The following is a 16,032-nucleotide window of genomic DNA, read 5'->3' as shown; positions in this document are numbered from 1 at the left end:
CCTTCACCCCACACCACGTACCCTCAGGGACAGCCTTGTGCCCCCACCACGTACCCTCAGGGACAGCCTTGTCCCCCCACCATGTACCCTCAGGGACAGCCTTCACCCCACACCACGTACCCTCAGGGACAGCTTTGTGTCCCCCCCACGTACCCTCAGGGACAGCCTTGTCCCCCCACCAGGTACCCTGGCCAACAGCCATGTCCCCACCCCACGCCGCCTCGGGGACGCCCCGTCCCCACAGCCCAGCCCAGAGGACAGCCCTCAACCGCCCTGGGGACTGGCTGTCCCCGTGTCCCCATCGCTCCTGCCCCCGTACACATCCCCCTCTGGGGACCATGCCCTGTCCTCCCTGAGGACGCTCCCACCCCGCTCATAGTCCCACCACCCCGTGGCACACAGCACGTCACCACTCCCCATCTCCTCAGGACACCCCTGACCCCGCCCCTCCCGGCACGAACATTTCGGTTGGCCACTCCCATTCTCCTGGCCCCGCCCCTGCCGGCACGGACCGCTCCCCTGGCCCCACCCCGCCCCGCGCGCGCCGGACGCAGAGGACGCGGAGACGCGCAGGAAGATGGCGGCGGCCGCGGCGTGGGGCAGGTACGGGCGGGCCGGGAACGGGGCGCGGCACGGGCTGTCGCTGTCCGGCAGCCGCCCCGCGGGCCTGGTCTCCGGGGGCTCCGTGCCCGGCGGCCGAGCCCGCCGAGGAGCCGTGGCGACCGGGATCCCGGCAGGGCCAGCTCCGGCAGCCTCGGGATGCTCGGCAGGGGCTGAAGGGAGCGGGAATCCCGGCAATTCGTGCTCTGACAGCCTCCGCTCGCCTGTCAGGGGCCGAGGCGGGAGCGGAATCCCGGCAGCTCCAGCTCTGACAGACTCTGGATGCCTCGCAGGGGCTAAGGGGACTGGGATCCCGTCAGTTCCAGCTCTGACAGCCTCTACTCCCCCTGCAGGGCCTGAGGGGATCGGGGATCCCGTCAGTTCATGCTCCATCAGCCTCCACTCGCCTGGCAGGGTCTGAGGGGACCGGGAATCCCATCAGTTCATACTCCAACAGCCTCTGCTCGCCTGTCAGGGGCTGCAGTGACCGAAGATCCTATCAGTTCCAGCTGTGACAGTCTCTGGTCGCCTGGCAGGGGCAGGAGGCCAATGCGCTTTGACACACTTGTACCCATCGAGGTCAGGCTGTCAGGGGCAGGGGAGGTGACTCTGACAGCAAACGAGGTGGTCCTAGCATCTTTACCTGTTCTTAGATTTCAGAGAAAGGAGAAGATTTGTTTTTCCCATGTTGGACACCAAAACCAATAAGAGCGCAGGGGGCTGTGGTTCATTACTGCCGCCCCTGTGAGGGTCTGTCTGCTGAAGCACCGAGTCGGTCTGCCCTGCCCTGCCTGGGCAGCACAAACAGCTCCTGGAGGCTCCTGTGAAGCCAACGCAGCTAGTTTGGGCTGTGCATTGTTTTTTTAGGTGATTATGTATTGACTTTTTAGAGTTCTAAAACTTTTCTGGTAAATTTAAGTCTAATGTTAACTAGATTAGTTCCTAAGTTCTTAGTATTTTGGGTTCTTTAGAAGCAGCGCACAGGCTCCCAACCTGGTGATGGGCAAGTACTCCTTTTTCCCCGGGTATTTCAGTATGTTGTAAAGCAGGGCTCTTATCTGCGCAAATTAGTGCTGGTCTTGTGTATGACCCATGTGGATCAGCTGAGCTCATTGTTCATGACAAAATTACATCATGTTGCTGTGTAAAACATACAGGTTCTGCAGCAGCGTGGGATGCCTTTTCTGTTTTGATGAGGAAATAACACTCTGGGAGACGATGCAGCACCTGGCTACAAGAATCTACGTTTTTGGGAAAGGCTATCTGTCATGTTTGAGTTAACTGGGTGGTTTTAGTAGAAACCAAAGCCGAAGGGCAGAGTGAAATATTGCTGACCCTGTGTTATGGGGAAAAGTGAAAACTATGTCTGTTTGTCCTTAGCACACATGAAAACATCATTAGCAAGCGTCTGCCAGCATCATTACATGATTTCTAGACAAGAAATCTGCTATTTATAGACTCTTTTTCTAAATGAAGAGATAATGTCTATATGTAACTCAGTAGACACCTGAAATTAATTCTTAAAATCCTTAATAATCACTTCCTGGCATTGAGTCACCCTAAATGATGCAATGGCTTGTGAGCTAATGAAGTAATTCTGTACTCAGCACATACCTGGTCAAGAGCAGATGAAAGGTTAGAGGGCCAAATGAAGATATTCCAGCTGTGTTGTTTGCTTCCCAGGAATGAGTGGACTGCATAGGCCTGGTTCTCGCCAAGGGACTGAGCCTGTTGGTGTGAGAGTACAGCCTCCGGCTTGGGCCTGTGGTCCGGTCCGACAGCAGGATGTGGTGATGTCATGCCAGCTTCCAGTACTTGTCTAAACATGCTGATTTACAGACTTGAAACAGGAATAGTTCTGGTACCGTTGGGTGGATCCTTTTATAGGTTTGTTAGAAACATGAAATGAAGTAGTATATATTAAAGATAGTTGGTTGGACTCGATGATCCTAGAGGTCTTTTCCAACCTAGTGATTCTATGATTCTATGAAAACTTCTGGATTCATCTTCCTGCATTGGCCAGTTGTAAGTCTATTTTGTGTGTTTTCAGCATGGCAGAACCAGTCGCATTATAGTTTGCCAACATACGCAGCAGTAAAATAAATTCTTAAGAAGAGTTTCTTTTCCAACTCTACCAGTTGGTCTAATAATCATAGAATCATAGAATCATAGAATCGAATCACCAGGTTGGAAAGGACCCACTGGATCATCGAGTCCAACCAGTCCCAACACTCCCTAAACTATGCCCCTAAGCACTTCATCCACCCGTTCCTTAAACACCTCCAGGGAAGGTGACTCGATCCCCTCCCTGGGCAGCTGTTCCAGTGCCTGATGACTCTTTCTGTGAAAATTTTTTTTCTGATATCCAACCTGAACCTCCCCTGGCAGAGCTTGAGGCCATTCCCTCTTGTCCTGTCCTCTGTCACTTGGGAGAAGAGCCCAGCTCCCTCCTCTCCACAACCTCCTTTCAGGTAGTTGTAGAGAGTAATAAGGTCTCCCCTCAGCCTCCTCTTCTCCAGGCTAAACAACCCCAGCTCTCTCAGCTGCTCCTCGTAAGACTTGTTCTCCAGCCCCCTCACCAGCTTCATTGCTCTTCTCTGGACACACTCCAGAGCCTCAACATCCTTCTTGTGGTGAGAGGCCCAGAACTGGACACAGTATTCAGGGTGTGGTCTCACCAGTGCCGAGTACAGAGGGAGAATAACCTCCCTGGACCTGCTGGTCACGCCGTTTCTGATACAAGCCAGGAGGCCATTGGCCTTCTTGGCCACCTGGGCACACTGCTGGCTCATGTTCAGTCGGCTGTCAACCAACATCCCACGGTCCTTCTCTTCCCCTAGTCTGTGGCACCGCATAGGGTTGTTGTGCCCCAAGTGCAGGACCCGGCATTTGGCCTTGTTAAACCTCATGCTGTTGGTCTCAGCCCAGCAGTCCAGCCTGTTCAGATCCCTTTGCAGAGCCTCCCTACCCTCCAGCAGATCCACGCTTCCACCCAGCTTAGTGTCATCTGCGAACTTGCTGAGGGTGCACTCAATGCCTTCATCCAGGTCATTGATAAAGACATTGAACAGAGCTGGACCCAGTACCGAGCCCTGAGGAACCCCACTTGTGACTGGCCTCCAGCTGGAGTTAACTCATTTACCACCACTCTCTGGGCCATCCAACCAGTTTTCAACCCAGGAGAGTGTGCGCCTGTCCAGTCCAGAGGCAGACAGTTTCTGAAGCAGAATGCTGTGAGAAACTGTGTCATTACTTCACAAAATCGATAACCATTCTGTGCACTCCTCCTCCACACCAGCACGGCAATGAAGGAGATACATGAGCCCAGTCCATGAGTGTCTCTTCAAGGAGTTGCTGTTGTCGGATGTTCGTGAATCCTATGAGTCTAAGTGACCACCTGTGTAGCAGCCTGGTGGAGATGGAATAATCACAAGTGCTAAACCATCATCACAGCATTTGCTGCTACATTTGCAAGCAGAGTTCAGAATCACTTATTTAAAAAATAAAAGCGACAGATCGATCACTGAAGATGTAGGCCAGGGTGGTGCATAAACTAAGATGGAATGAGATGATATTAACTTGCTTTTTTTATAAGTCTTGGTTTGTATTTACAATCACAAGTATTTTAGAACTCTGAACTAGCCAAGATGTGATGCATAATGACAACATAACTGGTTGCTTGAAAAGGGCTTTTGCCAAGATGAGTGCATACAATGCTATGCTACAGTAGAATTAACCTCAAAAGGAACCTGTGCCAATGTTTGGTGAGAAAAAGAAAAGACAAAATAGATGCACAATTAAATAAATATCTGCAGTTGGATTGTCAGGGTTTTGTGGGGATTTTTTAGGGAAGAAATAAGCCAGAAGGTAATAGGCTCAGTAGGACTGTTATGAGACTTTGAGGAGGCTTTTTCTTCAGTGTTATTGAGCTTCAGAAGATAAGATTATCACTGCGTTGAAGTGCTTACATTTGCATTAGTAAACATTTGTACCTAAGGAACTGTTTCTCATTTGCTGTGTTTGCAGGTTGCTGACTAGCTGTGAGTTCCTGGTGCAGAAGAGCCCATGTGCCAGAGCTGGAGTCCTATGGAAGCAGCCGCCTTCCAGGACGTTTTTCAGTGGTAAGCGACGGCTTGTATCTACCCAGTGCTTTTAAACTCAGGGTTACTCAAACTTATGATCGCATTTTGGTGAGTATGAAGTGCATGAAATGAAAGCAGAGTGGGAGTCCAGCATCAGAGACCTGTTCAATTCACAGTGTTCCCATAGGCATGAGCTTCCAAACTACACTTTACTCCTGTGCTGATTTGTATTCCAGAGAACAAAAGAAGTGTGTTTAGCTACTGCATAAGATTCCTTACAAGGTGCTGTTAATCGTTTCTCAGCTGTTTTGGAATACTTGGCTAGCAGATGTTGTAGCAATAAAAATTAAAAAAAAATAAAATTTCCTTGATCAAGAGGAGCATTTGAGACAAACACTTACCTCACCACGGCTGACGGCTTCTTATCTGTTCTGTTAGAAGCACTGTCTGATCCACAACGATTGTATAGGTGAGAGGAGCCTTGCAGAGATGCAAATCTGGGCAGCTGGGATGCTGTAGCATCCAGAGCGGTATTGGCTAAAATGGAAGGGCAGAGCTGATCCTGTGTGGCGAACACCAGCTCCCAGATCAGAGTACCTCCATTGGGGCCATGCAGTTGTTTATTTGCTGGGGTTTTCCTCATTATTTTTGTTTACTGTAGTGCTTCTATATACCTCTGTGTGTTTATAGGAAAGTAACTAGCTTGCTTTGTCTCCGTCACCTTAGAGGGTATTTGCCTTCTTTTAAGCTTCTTTGATACTTTGACAATCATCTTTTTCACTGGGGTTGTCATTTCTGAGGAAACCAGTGTAACAGAGCCAGCAGGACAGGTGCTGGGATAATAGAAACAGGGCAGGAATTCACTTCGTTTTCTCTCTTTTTATTCTTTTCCCTTAAGGGAAATTTATATTGCAATCTATTTCTACGTTCCTTTGTAATGTATGTCTTTTGACAAGTTTGCTATTTAATTAATGTTTTCAAACATTACATCACATCATTTATCAACACATTAAATTGTGTTTGCTGTGGCTTGTAGAACATCAAATGGTTTGGCTTCCAGCACAGGAAAAGCAATGTTCATGTCAGTGTAATCAGAGGCTCTTGAAGGTGAAACAGCCTTTGCCTGGATACAAACCAGAAAGAGCTGTTCCCGCTGAGAGGTTTTGATTTGGGAATTTACTAAGCTCTGGTGAAATAGCTGAGCAGCTTTGCCAGCTTGGAGCCAAAGATGTGGTGGGAAGGGAGTTAAAGGCTTTAGGGCTAAAGGATCTCAGTCTCTGTACAGGCATTTCTGTTGCAATAGTTATGCAAAGCTGAAAGGTTGTGGAGTCTTTGTAAATAATAAATAAATAAAAGTCTGTCTTTATAAAGCTTTCTTTAGCTGTTCTAAACAACCCCTGTCCTTTATAGAGTATTTTATAGAGCATTGGTAGAATATTTCCTAGAATCTTAGTTCCTCCCTTGTTTGTTTTTTGGTTGGATTTTTCCCCAGAAAATAAGAATTTTAAAATTATTTTTTTCAGAAAGAGTAAAGCTTTTTTTTCATATTATGCTGTATTTTAGGACTTCTAACACAAACATTTTAAATCGCACGTGTAGGAAAGAGGTGAGTAAAAATACTATTTTGGTAAAACAAACACTTTTGTGAGCAAGAATTCCTTTTATTGAGTATCTTGTTACACCATCATGGATGAAGAACAGCTGAATGCTTCCGATCAATTCTGCTCCTTAGAACTAAAGCTTCCCACATTGCTGAGCACTTATGCTTTGAATCCTGTGCATTGTGCATGCATCCTTTCCTGATACAACTCTAAGCCTGACTGATGGAACAAGATATAATCCATTGTTTTTTATTCCAGCCCATCTATGATAATGATTGTTGTGGAAATGACACCAATCCTGTCCAAGAATTAATTCCTTTGGGTGTTGTCTGTCTGGCAGCAAGTGACGCTCATTGCAGAGCACCTTTGGACGGGCTGTGACATGGGTGGAAGCAGCGCAGTCCAGTACTGACTCAGCCCAGTCAGGTTGCACACATCTGTTTTCTCTAAAGATTTGCTCAGGGCAGCCCTGCCCCTGCTGCGACTGCCCTGCGTGCTGCCCTGTCGCTCAGTGACAGCACGATCTGTGGTGTGCAGGAGGAGCCTGGCAGTTCTTGGTGAGGAATAGATGTAATACTAGATGATATTTTTTTTGTCAGACAAATGTGCCTTTTATCCTGTTTACCAAACCTCCACTGAAGCTGGTCATCATTTCCTTCCCTTCCAGTTAGCTGTGGAGTCGAGGAATTCCCCAACCCTAGTGAAAGCTGTAATGGCTGGGAAGCAAGAAGCTTCCCAGTACCTGCTGTGTCATAGATTTCTGATCCCATTTGAATCCTCTAAGCTGACATCCTTCCCTGCACACAACAGCTTTTTCTTTATTCTCTAGTTGTTCTGTTTCCTGAATTCTGTTTTTTTCTGTTACAGACAAGAAGAAGCTTCATACTGCTCCGGTCGGGCAAGCCTTCCGCCTGCGTCCCTTCCACTTGCTGGTAGCCACAGGTGGGGGATATGCAGGGTACAGAAAATATGAGGATTACAGGTTGGAACAGCTGGAGAAGAGAGGCATAGAGGTGCCTGTGAAGCTTGCGAGCGAGTGGGAGGTGAGAAACCTGGGGCAATTTTTGTTGTGCCACGTTTGAAGCACACCTTCATTGCTTTAATTCCAACAAGGGAATATTTAAATTGTCCTTGACGACTCATGGAACTAAAGTTTCTGTTGCATCGCTTCTGGCTAAAGTCAGTGTATTGATACATTAGGAACTGCAGGCACCTCCTCCATCTTTTAGTATGGCTGACACTTCATTTTTTTAAACACTTCTCAAATCAGAGAGAGGAGAAAGTTAATCAAGTGATTTTAAGGTGTATTGTGAATAAGATGGTGTTTGGTAGGCATTGGGTCATTCAGATGGGAGACATGTAGTCCAAAGTCTTGCTTAAAACAAGGCCAACACTGAATATAAAATAGGAAAGACTAAACTTACATATGATAAGATTAAAAAAACATTCAGTGCTGAAGAATTTTTGTCCTGGTAGTTCTCGCTATGAGTACAGCTTGTGCAGTACTTCCAGGTTTTATCTTCCCTGCTGCTCAGTCTGTGCTACTTTTTGCTTACTTCCCCTATGCCTTCCTGCCTTGTATACTTTATAAGGAAGCTGAGACAGAATTAATACCTAGTTAAGAAAAATCTGCCTGTTTTCTGTATGAATATGTAGCAAGGCCATTTTTTCATAGGTTACACCTAGGTCTGTAGCGGCTATTGCTGATCCTGAGGGATTTTTGCCTTTTCCTGCTGGATTCCAAGGAGTTTAGAAGTTCATGTGGAATTGCAGCATGTGTATCAGATTCATAGGTCAAATACCCATTGCAGCACTGAAGTAAGAAATGTTTCATAAATTCTAAAATTGCTGCTTCTCCTTTGAAATATGAAGTGTATTGTACAGCTCCGAGTTAGACAGTTCAAAGGATAGGTGGTATCCTTCCAAATAGCCAGGGTGGCGCCTGCCTCGGCACGAGTTCTAAAGGCAAGGAGTTAAAAATTCTAGGATTACAGGATTGTGTAGGAAACACTTCAGTCTGACCTTTAGCATCCAATCGCAGTTTCTTTGCATTCCTAAGCACAGCCTGTGAATGGTTTGGGCACATGCCTGTGAGGGGACAAGGCTAGAATCGCTAAATTCATTTTCACCGGTGACCCAAATAAAATCTGATGCAGACAGTCTGGATGCTAACAGCTTAGGCTATGATAGCTCCTGAGGAATTTGTCTGTAAATCTGTCTTCTGTATATTTGTTTCCTGCTGAAGCCTATTTCAAACAGGCTTTATGTTCTGATTAAAAAAAAACTGGTAAGTATCCCAGTATCCCAGAAGTATTTATTTAAAAAGGGAATGTCAGCTCAGTTTTGATACTTGAAAACAAATAGGTTTGTGTTGTTGTTCATACGTTTTGGTATGAAATTGGGTAGTTCCCTTATTAAATTTGCTTTCTTTCATTATGCTGATATGCTGGTTTGTTATTATCTGATGGTTATTATTTGGTGAAGCTACGAGTATTGTTTTTGATGAAAGAGCTGTAAAGGATTTGGTTTTGGCGGTGGGGGATCACAGAGAATTTCAAACTGATAAGCAGGGCTCCAGGGCCGCAGATACCAGCAGGAGACACTAATGAAGTTTCCTAACCTTTCCTGATATGCTTAAGTTCTGTTGAATCCTTCTGTGGGAGGGAAAAGAAGCTCCGCAGTTATGAGGGGAAAGAGCAACTGTATTCAGACATTGCCAGAAATGTTCCTGTTCCAAACAATGATGGTTTGAAGACAAATAAGAGCTGCATTGTTCCTTTTTATTGGAAAGCTGAGTGTCTCTTTTGCTGACATATCATTTCCCGTTATTCTGGTTTCTAGCATCCCTGGGAGCACGCTTAGGAGCATGGAAAAGAGGAGAGCAGAATAAGGCTTTGCGTAGGCAAAAAGAGACCAAGTGTGATGGAATGGGGTTTGAAAGCATAATGTAGAACAAGAAGCTGCTGCACATGCCCTGGCTGCCGAGCCTGCCGCTGCAGAATTCCCATTCCCCAGCACCACTGGTGCGGGAACACACGCCAGCAGACAGCTCTACATGTGAGGCAGTTCCCTTCCTGCTGAGCAGAAGGCAGCGATATGGAATAGGTGATCATCTTCACATCGTGTGAGCAGGGAATCGCTGCCTGTGCAGAAGTACATATTGGTGTCCTCACGGAAGCATGCATAGGTTTGGATGGAATTCAAGAGAGCGTACTTCTGTCTGGTTTTGCTTTGCTCAAACTTCATACAAGAATGAGGGGGTGAAAGAGTCTGGCTTAAGACAAGTATTCCTTAGGCTTCTCCGCAGTGAAAGACAAACCTGCTGTTTCAGTAGCATAGGTCTTTTCTTCCTGTAATTTTCTTAGAGACATTATGTAGTTGATAGCTTGAGCTGATTAACGCCTTAGTGTGTCTCCTGCTGTGAATACCGTGGAGGATCAGCTTCCATTTAATTAGATGAAGTAAAGGAGAGGGCTTGGGGGAGACATGGAGCTATTTATCAGCTGGGTGGAAGCTTATTGTTTCAAATCCTAGCTGAGATCTGCATGCATAGCGTGCCATTCTTGTGCTAACTAGAGGACCTACCTGTCCCACCAGGGCACTGGGGCAGTGCTAGCACAGAGGGAAGAATTGCTCAGGGGACCCTTGGCCGAAGTGAGTTTGGATGAACCAAGTGATCAGGTGAACAAGAGTTGCTCTGTAGAGAGGAATGTCTTGTGGCCGTCCTTGGTTTCCATGGCTTGTTCTGTTTGTGTAAGCGAAAATCGGTGTTTGTTGAGTGAGGCGCACCACAGAAAACCCAGGGAGCCTCAAAGGGAAGGGAGGTGTAGTGACATTGCTAGTACGGTAACAGAGACTGCACAGTGCTGCCCCGCTCGAACCTCAGCTCGCTGTCATGGGCCATGGTCTGTAAAAACAGCTTCATACAGTGGGGAAGGGCCTGAGTAGAGGTTTGGGCTTTGATTCTCAGAGATAAGAACAGACTCTCTCCTACTGACACTAAACCCTGCTGGAATTGTGTAACGGAGGGTACTGGATGCTGCCTTGGCAGTGCAGTGCAGAAGGTGCTTTTCTTGGCCACTGTTTGGTGCTACGGTAGGAGGTGTGTGTCGAGCTCAGGAAGGAGCTAATAATGGAAAAATCTGATTTATTTTTTTAACCCAGCTTTGGAAGAATGAAGCATAATCTCCAGTCGGACGGTCTCTTATTCTTTGTTCTTGCTCTCAAGTTCTGATGTTTGGAGTTTTATTTCATAGAATTATAGAATGACTTGGATTGGAAGGGACCTTAAAGCCCATCCAGTCCCACCTCCCACTGGATCTGGTTGCTCAAAGCCCTATCCAACCTGGCTTCGAACCCCTCCAGGGATGGAGCACCCATTACTTCTCTGGACAACCTGTGCCAGGGCCTCAAGGTGGAGAATTTCTTCCCAGTGTCCAATCTAACTCTTCTTCGCTCCAATTTAAAGCCATTCCCCCTTGTCCTGTCACTCCATGCCCTCGTAGAAAAGCCCCTCCCCAGCTTTCTTGTGTACTGGAAGCTGCTCTAAAGGTCTGCCCGGAGCCTTCTCTTCTCCGGGCTGGACAACCTCACCTCTCCCAGCCTGTGTCCGGTACGGGAGGTGCTCCAGCCCTCGCATCGTCCCTGACGATGGGGTCCCATGGAACTGCTCCAAAAGTTTCATGTGGAGTGGCCGGATGCGGGCGGCAAAGATGTCCAGAAAGTGTTAAAAGGGCTGAAATTTCAGCAGCATCGAAAACGTGTGAAAGCTGTGACTGTGCCAATGATTTTCTGTGGTCCTGCAGAGCGGAATTGAGTGAAATGCGGGATTTTTAACCTGAGCGGTGCGGTATTTGCCCGGGCGGCTCCGTGTCCCGGGGCTCGGTCCCCGCCCTGGCTCCTCCCCCGCGGGCACCGGGGCGGGCGCTTCCACCGCTGCCTTAAGGCGAGCGCCGGGGGCAGCGGCTGGGGCTCTGCTGGAGGTAGGTGTGGGGCGTGCGGGGTCCCGGGGCGGGGGAGCCGCTGGGGAGCGGGACGGCAGCCCGGGCGGTTACGGTGACAGTCGTGTTTGTGGCGTTTAGTAGATACAACTTTATTATTGACCTTCCGGAAGGGATCTTTGAGATGGTAGCGTGGGCTTCTGGCACCAAATTCGGAGAAATGGGTATAAACTGGAGAGGGGCAGATTTAGGCTGGACATAAGGAAGATTTTCTTCACCGTGAGGGTGGTGGAGCACTGGCCCAGGTTGCCCAAGGAAGTTTGTGGCTGCCCCATCCCTGGAGGTGTTCAAAGCCAGGCTGGATGGGCCTTGGGCAGCCTGAGCCAGTGGGATGTCCCTGCCCATGGCAGGGGGGTTGGAACTGGATGATCTTTAAGGTCCCTTCCAACCCAAACGATTCTATGAGTCTTTGAAAAAAGCACTCGACCTTTAATGACTGCCGTAAAACACCACTTCTGTGTTTTTTTCCTCTATTTATAGAACACGATTGAAACGGCAGTGCAAAGTTAGAGGGAAATGAGCAACGGCTTCTTTAAGAAAAAGTGTAGAAAGCTTTCATATGGGAAGGTAATTATTTCAGCAGCCAAGGGTGGCCAGAGCAGAGCATGGCCGGTTTCGTGCCCCGGCACAGAGCAGGGCACGTGGGCAGCTCCTTGTTGGGCAAGCGAGAAGCCAAGGCACTGCCCAGATCTGCGTGGCCTTGGACGATGCTCGCTCTGCCCTCGAGTTTCTCCAGCAGTTCTGCTGAGCTCCCGGAGTACAGGAGCTCAGGACTGGGTGTGGAACACCCAGTATGTCTCTTCCTGGACTGGCTGCAGAGGAAGGTGGTGGGTGGGAGCAGGGATTATGTGTTGGAAAGCAAATGGATGCTGCTAGGAAAGGAATGAGACCTTTAATAAACAGTCACCATGAACCTTGCCCCTAATGGCAGGACCTTATTTTTATTGGCGCTTGAAATGAATACAGCATTTGGATGTGTGCAGTGCATTTTTCAAACAGTAGTTCTATTACCAAATGTAGAAAGTGTGACTGGAGGGCTCTGAGCACTCAACTGGCACATTCCAAGCCTAATGATTCATGCTTGCAGCTTAAAACTGAGACTACAAGTTTGAAGTTCAGTTGCAGATTAGTTTTTCTTACAAATGCCTTCCTGTATTGTTTTTTAATACTTGAGGGAAGGGCTTGAGGTAGTAGTGATGAGTAATTAAATGGAGTCACTGGATTTGATGCCGATTTGAGCTGACAGAGCAGAATGGTGTCGCATAGCTGACAGATTAACAGTTCTCTATCAGACAATAGTTCTCTAGGGATTTATACCTGCTGGTAACGGCTTCTTTTATTTGCTTATGGTGTCTGCTGGGTGAGTTAGACAGGAGGGGGAGCCTGGTACCAATGTCCAAACTCCAACAAAGAAGCAATCAGAAGATTCCTGCCTAAGCTAACAGCACAGGCTGTGTGGCACTGCCCAGTTGTGAGCTTGTTTGATCACCAGTTCTTTTTCCTTTCCCCAAAGAAAGTAGGTAAACTCACAGCAGATTTTTCATCTCGTCGTTCTTACACCATAGGAACTGTACATAGCTTCTGCAACAGTGACAGCAACTTGCTGTGGACTCGTATGTCCATGTTTAACGTTATGTTTAAGCATCACTGGGATATTTGCCTCTTGGTGAATGTGATGAGGTCAGTAGAACACAACTTAAGAGAAACATATGTGATCTTACTCATCTGAACTGAACTTTTTTAAGAAGTGGAGGCAAAAAAGCTATAAAGACCATTATTTCTCCTCCATGGAGAGGAATCTGTCTTGTACCACATGGTTTGTTTAGAACTGAAGGGAGTAGTCCCCACTGCGTTTGGTTGTAGAAGATTTCCACGTCCTTTTGTTTTCAGGGAGCAGGGGACCTGCTTAACCTGCCTCATGGTTTCAGGGAATCAGCCTTGTCAGTGCAGGATACAGTAATTCCTTAAAAATGCTTTGAGGGATTTCTCCCAGAAGAGCTGATGGGTTTGCCTCCCTTATCCTTCAGGGAAGAGTGAAGACGATGTAGATACCTCTTCTGTTTGCTCTGCTGTCTTCCTGCAGAGTCCTGCACGGGTGAAGGCCTCAAAGGAGGAGAGGAGAGCGGGGAGCAGGGTGCCAGCCTGGCCTGTGGGAGCCCCCCGCATGAGGGGCCGGCTGCGGTTGGAGCGCTCTGCTGACTCCTGCCCGGCTGCGCCTCTGTCAAGTGGACTCTCTCCCCACAGTTTTCTGAAGATGCATGTTTCAGTGCCAAGATTATTTTCATCTTGGACTGATGAAGCACCTTTTGGAATGATGTCATCACTTTAGCTTGTTTTTATTTAAAATGTAGTATTTAGTGGTGGCAGTTTTGGCAAATCAAGAGAAATCGCTCCCCTATGCTCCTCTTTGATTTCCTTTGAATTTTGATGGGATTTTGGGTAACTGCTTTCCTCGTTTTACTGTACAGATGGCTTAATTTTTGTTGTGTAGGAGATTCTTGTGCCAGCCAGAGACTGAATGATATTTTAAATAGGAAAACAAAAACGTTGGCACAGGCTCAGGGAGTAAGGAGTATGTTTTGAGTGTTCTCAGCTGATTTTAAATTTGCCTCCTTTTGATCAACTGGATGCTTTTATGTGCGGTTGTTAAAATTCAGCTTAAACAACAATTTACACAAAGGTCTTGGAACTTCCTGAGATATAGAACGCTGTATAGCAGTTTTCTTCCTGAACAGAGACACCTCCAGAGGTGTTTCTAGGGAATATCTGTGATGTTTGCAGTTGAACACCAGTCAAAATATACAATTCTGGCTAGAATATTTTCCCTCTGAGGCCTGAGGGGGATGCCATTAGCAGGATGCCATTAGCTAGTTAATTCCAGCTCTTCCTGCTGGCCCTCCCACTCCTCCTGCCTTGTCCCTAAAACAATACAACCCTTTTCCTCAGTGTTTTTTTTGATCTGCCCTAGTAGGTGTACGGCTTTCATGGTGTTCAGGGAGCTTTGCAAATGAGGAATTCATTTATTTGAACACAGACTTGAACAGAAAATTTAAGTTGCCAGCCGCTACAGAGTTAGGCCCTGAACTGCTGGGGGACGGGGAGTTGGTTCAACCCCAAGGGGGGGTGTAGGTAGCTGGCTTCTGCTCTCGGAATCAAGGGTCCAGTTTTAGTCTCAATCCAGCCAACAGGAGGTACAGAAAATCTTTTGGAGGTGTGGTCTGCAGAGTAGAAGAGGGAAGTTTACCCCCATGTATTCAGAATGCACAAACAGAAATATTGCAGCTTTTCATCTTTAGAAAGCAAACCAAAGCCAAGCCAGCTTCCTTTACTGGTGTTTGGTGTTTTAGTTCTGCTGGACATAAAACTGGCAGTACTGAGAGTCGCAGGATAGCCCTGTTAACTCTTCTTTTGTACCCTGTTTTCAAGCTGGCCCTAAATCTGGCTTATTTCATGATGTGTCTCGGCATTTGCAGAGGAACGTCCCTTACCTACTGTCTATGCCAGTCTTTTGAGATGGAAAGAGGCTTGAGGATGTGGATGTTAGTGTTTGGCAAGGGCTGCAAAATGGAAAGACGTTCCTTTCCTTTCTGCTTTCTTCTTTACAAGCTGGTCATTAAGAGCAGGAAGGGATTTTTGGTGCCCAGCAGCCCAGAATTCTCTTAGCGGCAGCTGCTGCACTGCAGAACCGAAGCTAGGAACTATCTGCTCCTCCTCCCAGCCCACTCCTCCTCCCCGCCTGGATGCGACTGCCTCCGGGTTAGCGGTGCGAGGCCAGTTGGCTGCTCCGACTGGAGTGTGGCGCTGCCCGGCAGCCTGCGACTGTAGGGGTTCTTGGGGAGCTGCGCTTCAATGGCCACCCTGACTATCGAGAAGCAAGGACTGCTTATACAGAGAGCTCGTTTTTATCGTGCACAGTCGGCTTTATCGTGGGATGTTGAAATATGACACAATGCCTATTTGTTTGCAATAGCCGCAACCCTCGTAGCAGAGACTCAAGTGGGAAACAGAGGGGGAATCCAGAGACAAACCAGCTGGGAATTAGGAACTGTGACGCCGTGTCCTCTCTCCTGTGCCGGAGCAAGGAAAGGAAAGAGAGAGAGAGGAAAAAAGACTGAGCCTTGCAACCAGCCGTCACCCTGACGATGTGTCAGTCAAACACCCTGCAAGGACCAGATCTGCATGCAGGGAAATGGTGAGATGCTATAAAGCTTTATCTAACCCTCCATCCTCTTGCTACAACCTCCACAAAGTTAGGATTCATGTCCGGAGGCTGCGTACGGGGAACGGCGGCAGCAGCAGCTGTGCCGGGAACCAGCACCCACCGCTGGAGAGTCCAGGCCCAGCTGGCTCTGCTGGTGGGACACCAAATAGGAGAGCGCGTTTCAGGTACTGTTTCGGTATTTTTGCTTTGCAGGAATGATGACTGAAGGGAGAAAGGAGGGAGGGAGGACGGGAGGGTTTCTGGGCAGAAGGAGCGACAGCCATCTGCGAAGCTTTTGTTTGGCCTAATTACTATAAAGCTCCTTATGCACTGAACTGGCAGAGAAGGGCATGCTGTTCTGTGACCAGGGGAACGAGGAGGCTTTCAGTCCTTCCTATTCTATTCTCCATCACTGGGAGAATGGAAAAACTGGTGAGAGAGACTGCTATGAAACCAGGCCAAGGCAGGGAGAAACCCGCGGGCTCTGGTGCGAGCTGCCAGGATGCAGCTCTGCGGGGATTGGTCCGTGAGTGACTGCAGTGAAGCGG

At 47.9% G+C, this 16,032-nt stretch overlaps 1 protein-coding gene across 4 annotated transcripts in view; it reads left to right on the top strand.

The window, feature by feature from the left end:
* Nucleotides 1–538: 538 nt before the first annotated feature.
* Nucleotides 539–16,032, top strand: part of PISD (phosphatidylserine decarboxylase) — a 24,982-nt gene continuing 9,488 nt past the window's right edge. The window contains exons 1-3 of one of the 4 annotated variants that reach the window (XM_054082171.1): nucleotides 539–603; nucleotides 4,627–4,721; nucleotides 7,151–7,326. In XM_054082171.1, the coding sequence (XP_053938146.1) occupies nucleotides 578–603; nucleotides 4,627–4,721; nucleotides 7,151–7,326 (297 nt within the window). In that variant the 5' untranslated portion in view covers nucleotides 539–577. Of the gene's footprint in view, nucleotides 604–4,626; nucleotides 4,722–7,150; nucleotides 7,327–12,149; nucleotides 15,670–16,032 lie in introns of those variants that run through there. The other 3 variants (XM_054082170.1, XM_054082169.1, XM_009571310.2) reach the window with 3 other exon arrangements.

This window comes from Cuculus canorus, chromosome 17 (assembly GCF_017976375.1).
Source record: "Cuculus canorus isolate bCucCan1 chromosome 17, bCucCan1.pri, whole genome shotgun sequence".
Lineage (NCBI taxonomy): Eukaryota > Metazoa > Chordata > Aves > Cuculiformes > Cuculidae > Cuculus > Cuculus canorus.
Note: the sequence above shows the minus strand (reverse complement) of the source record. Positions and strands in the feature narration are given on the sequence as shown.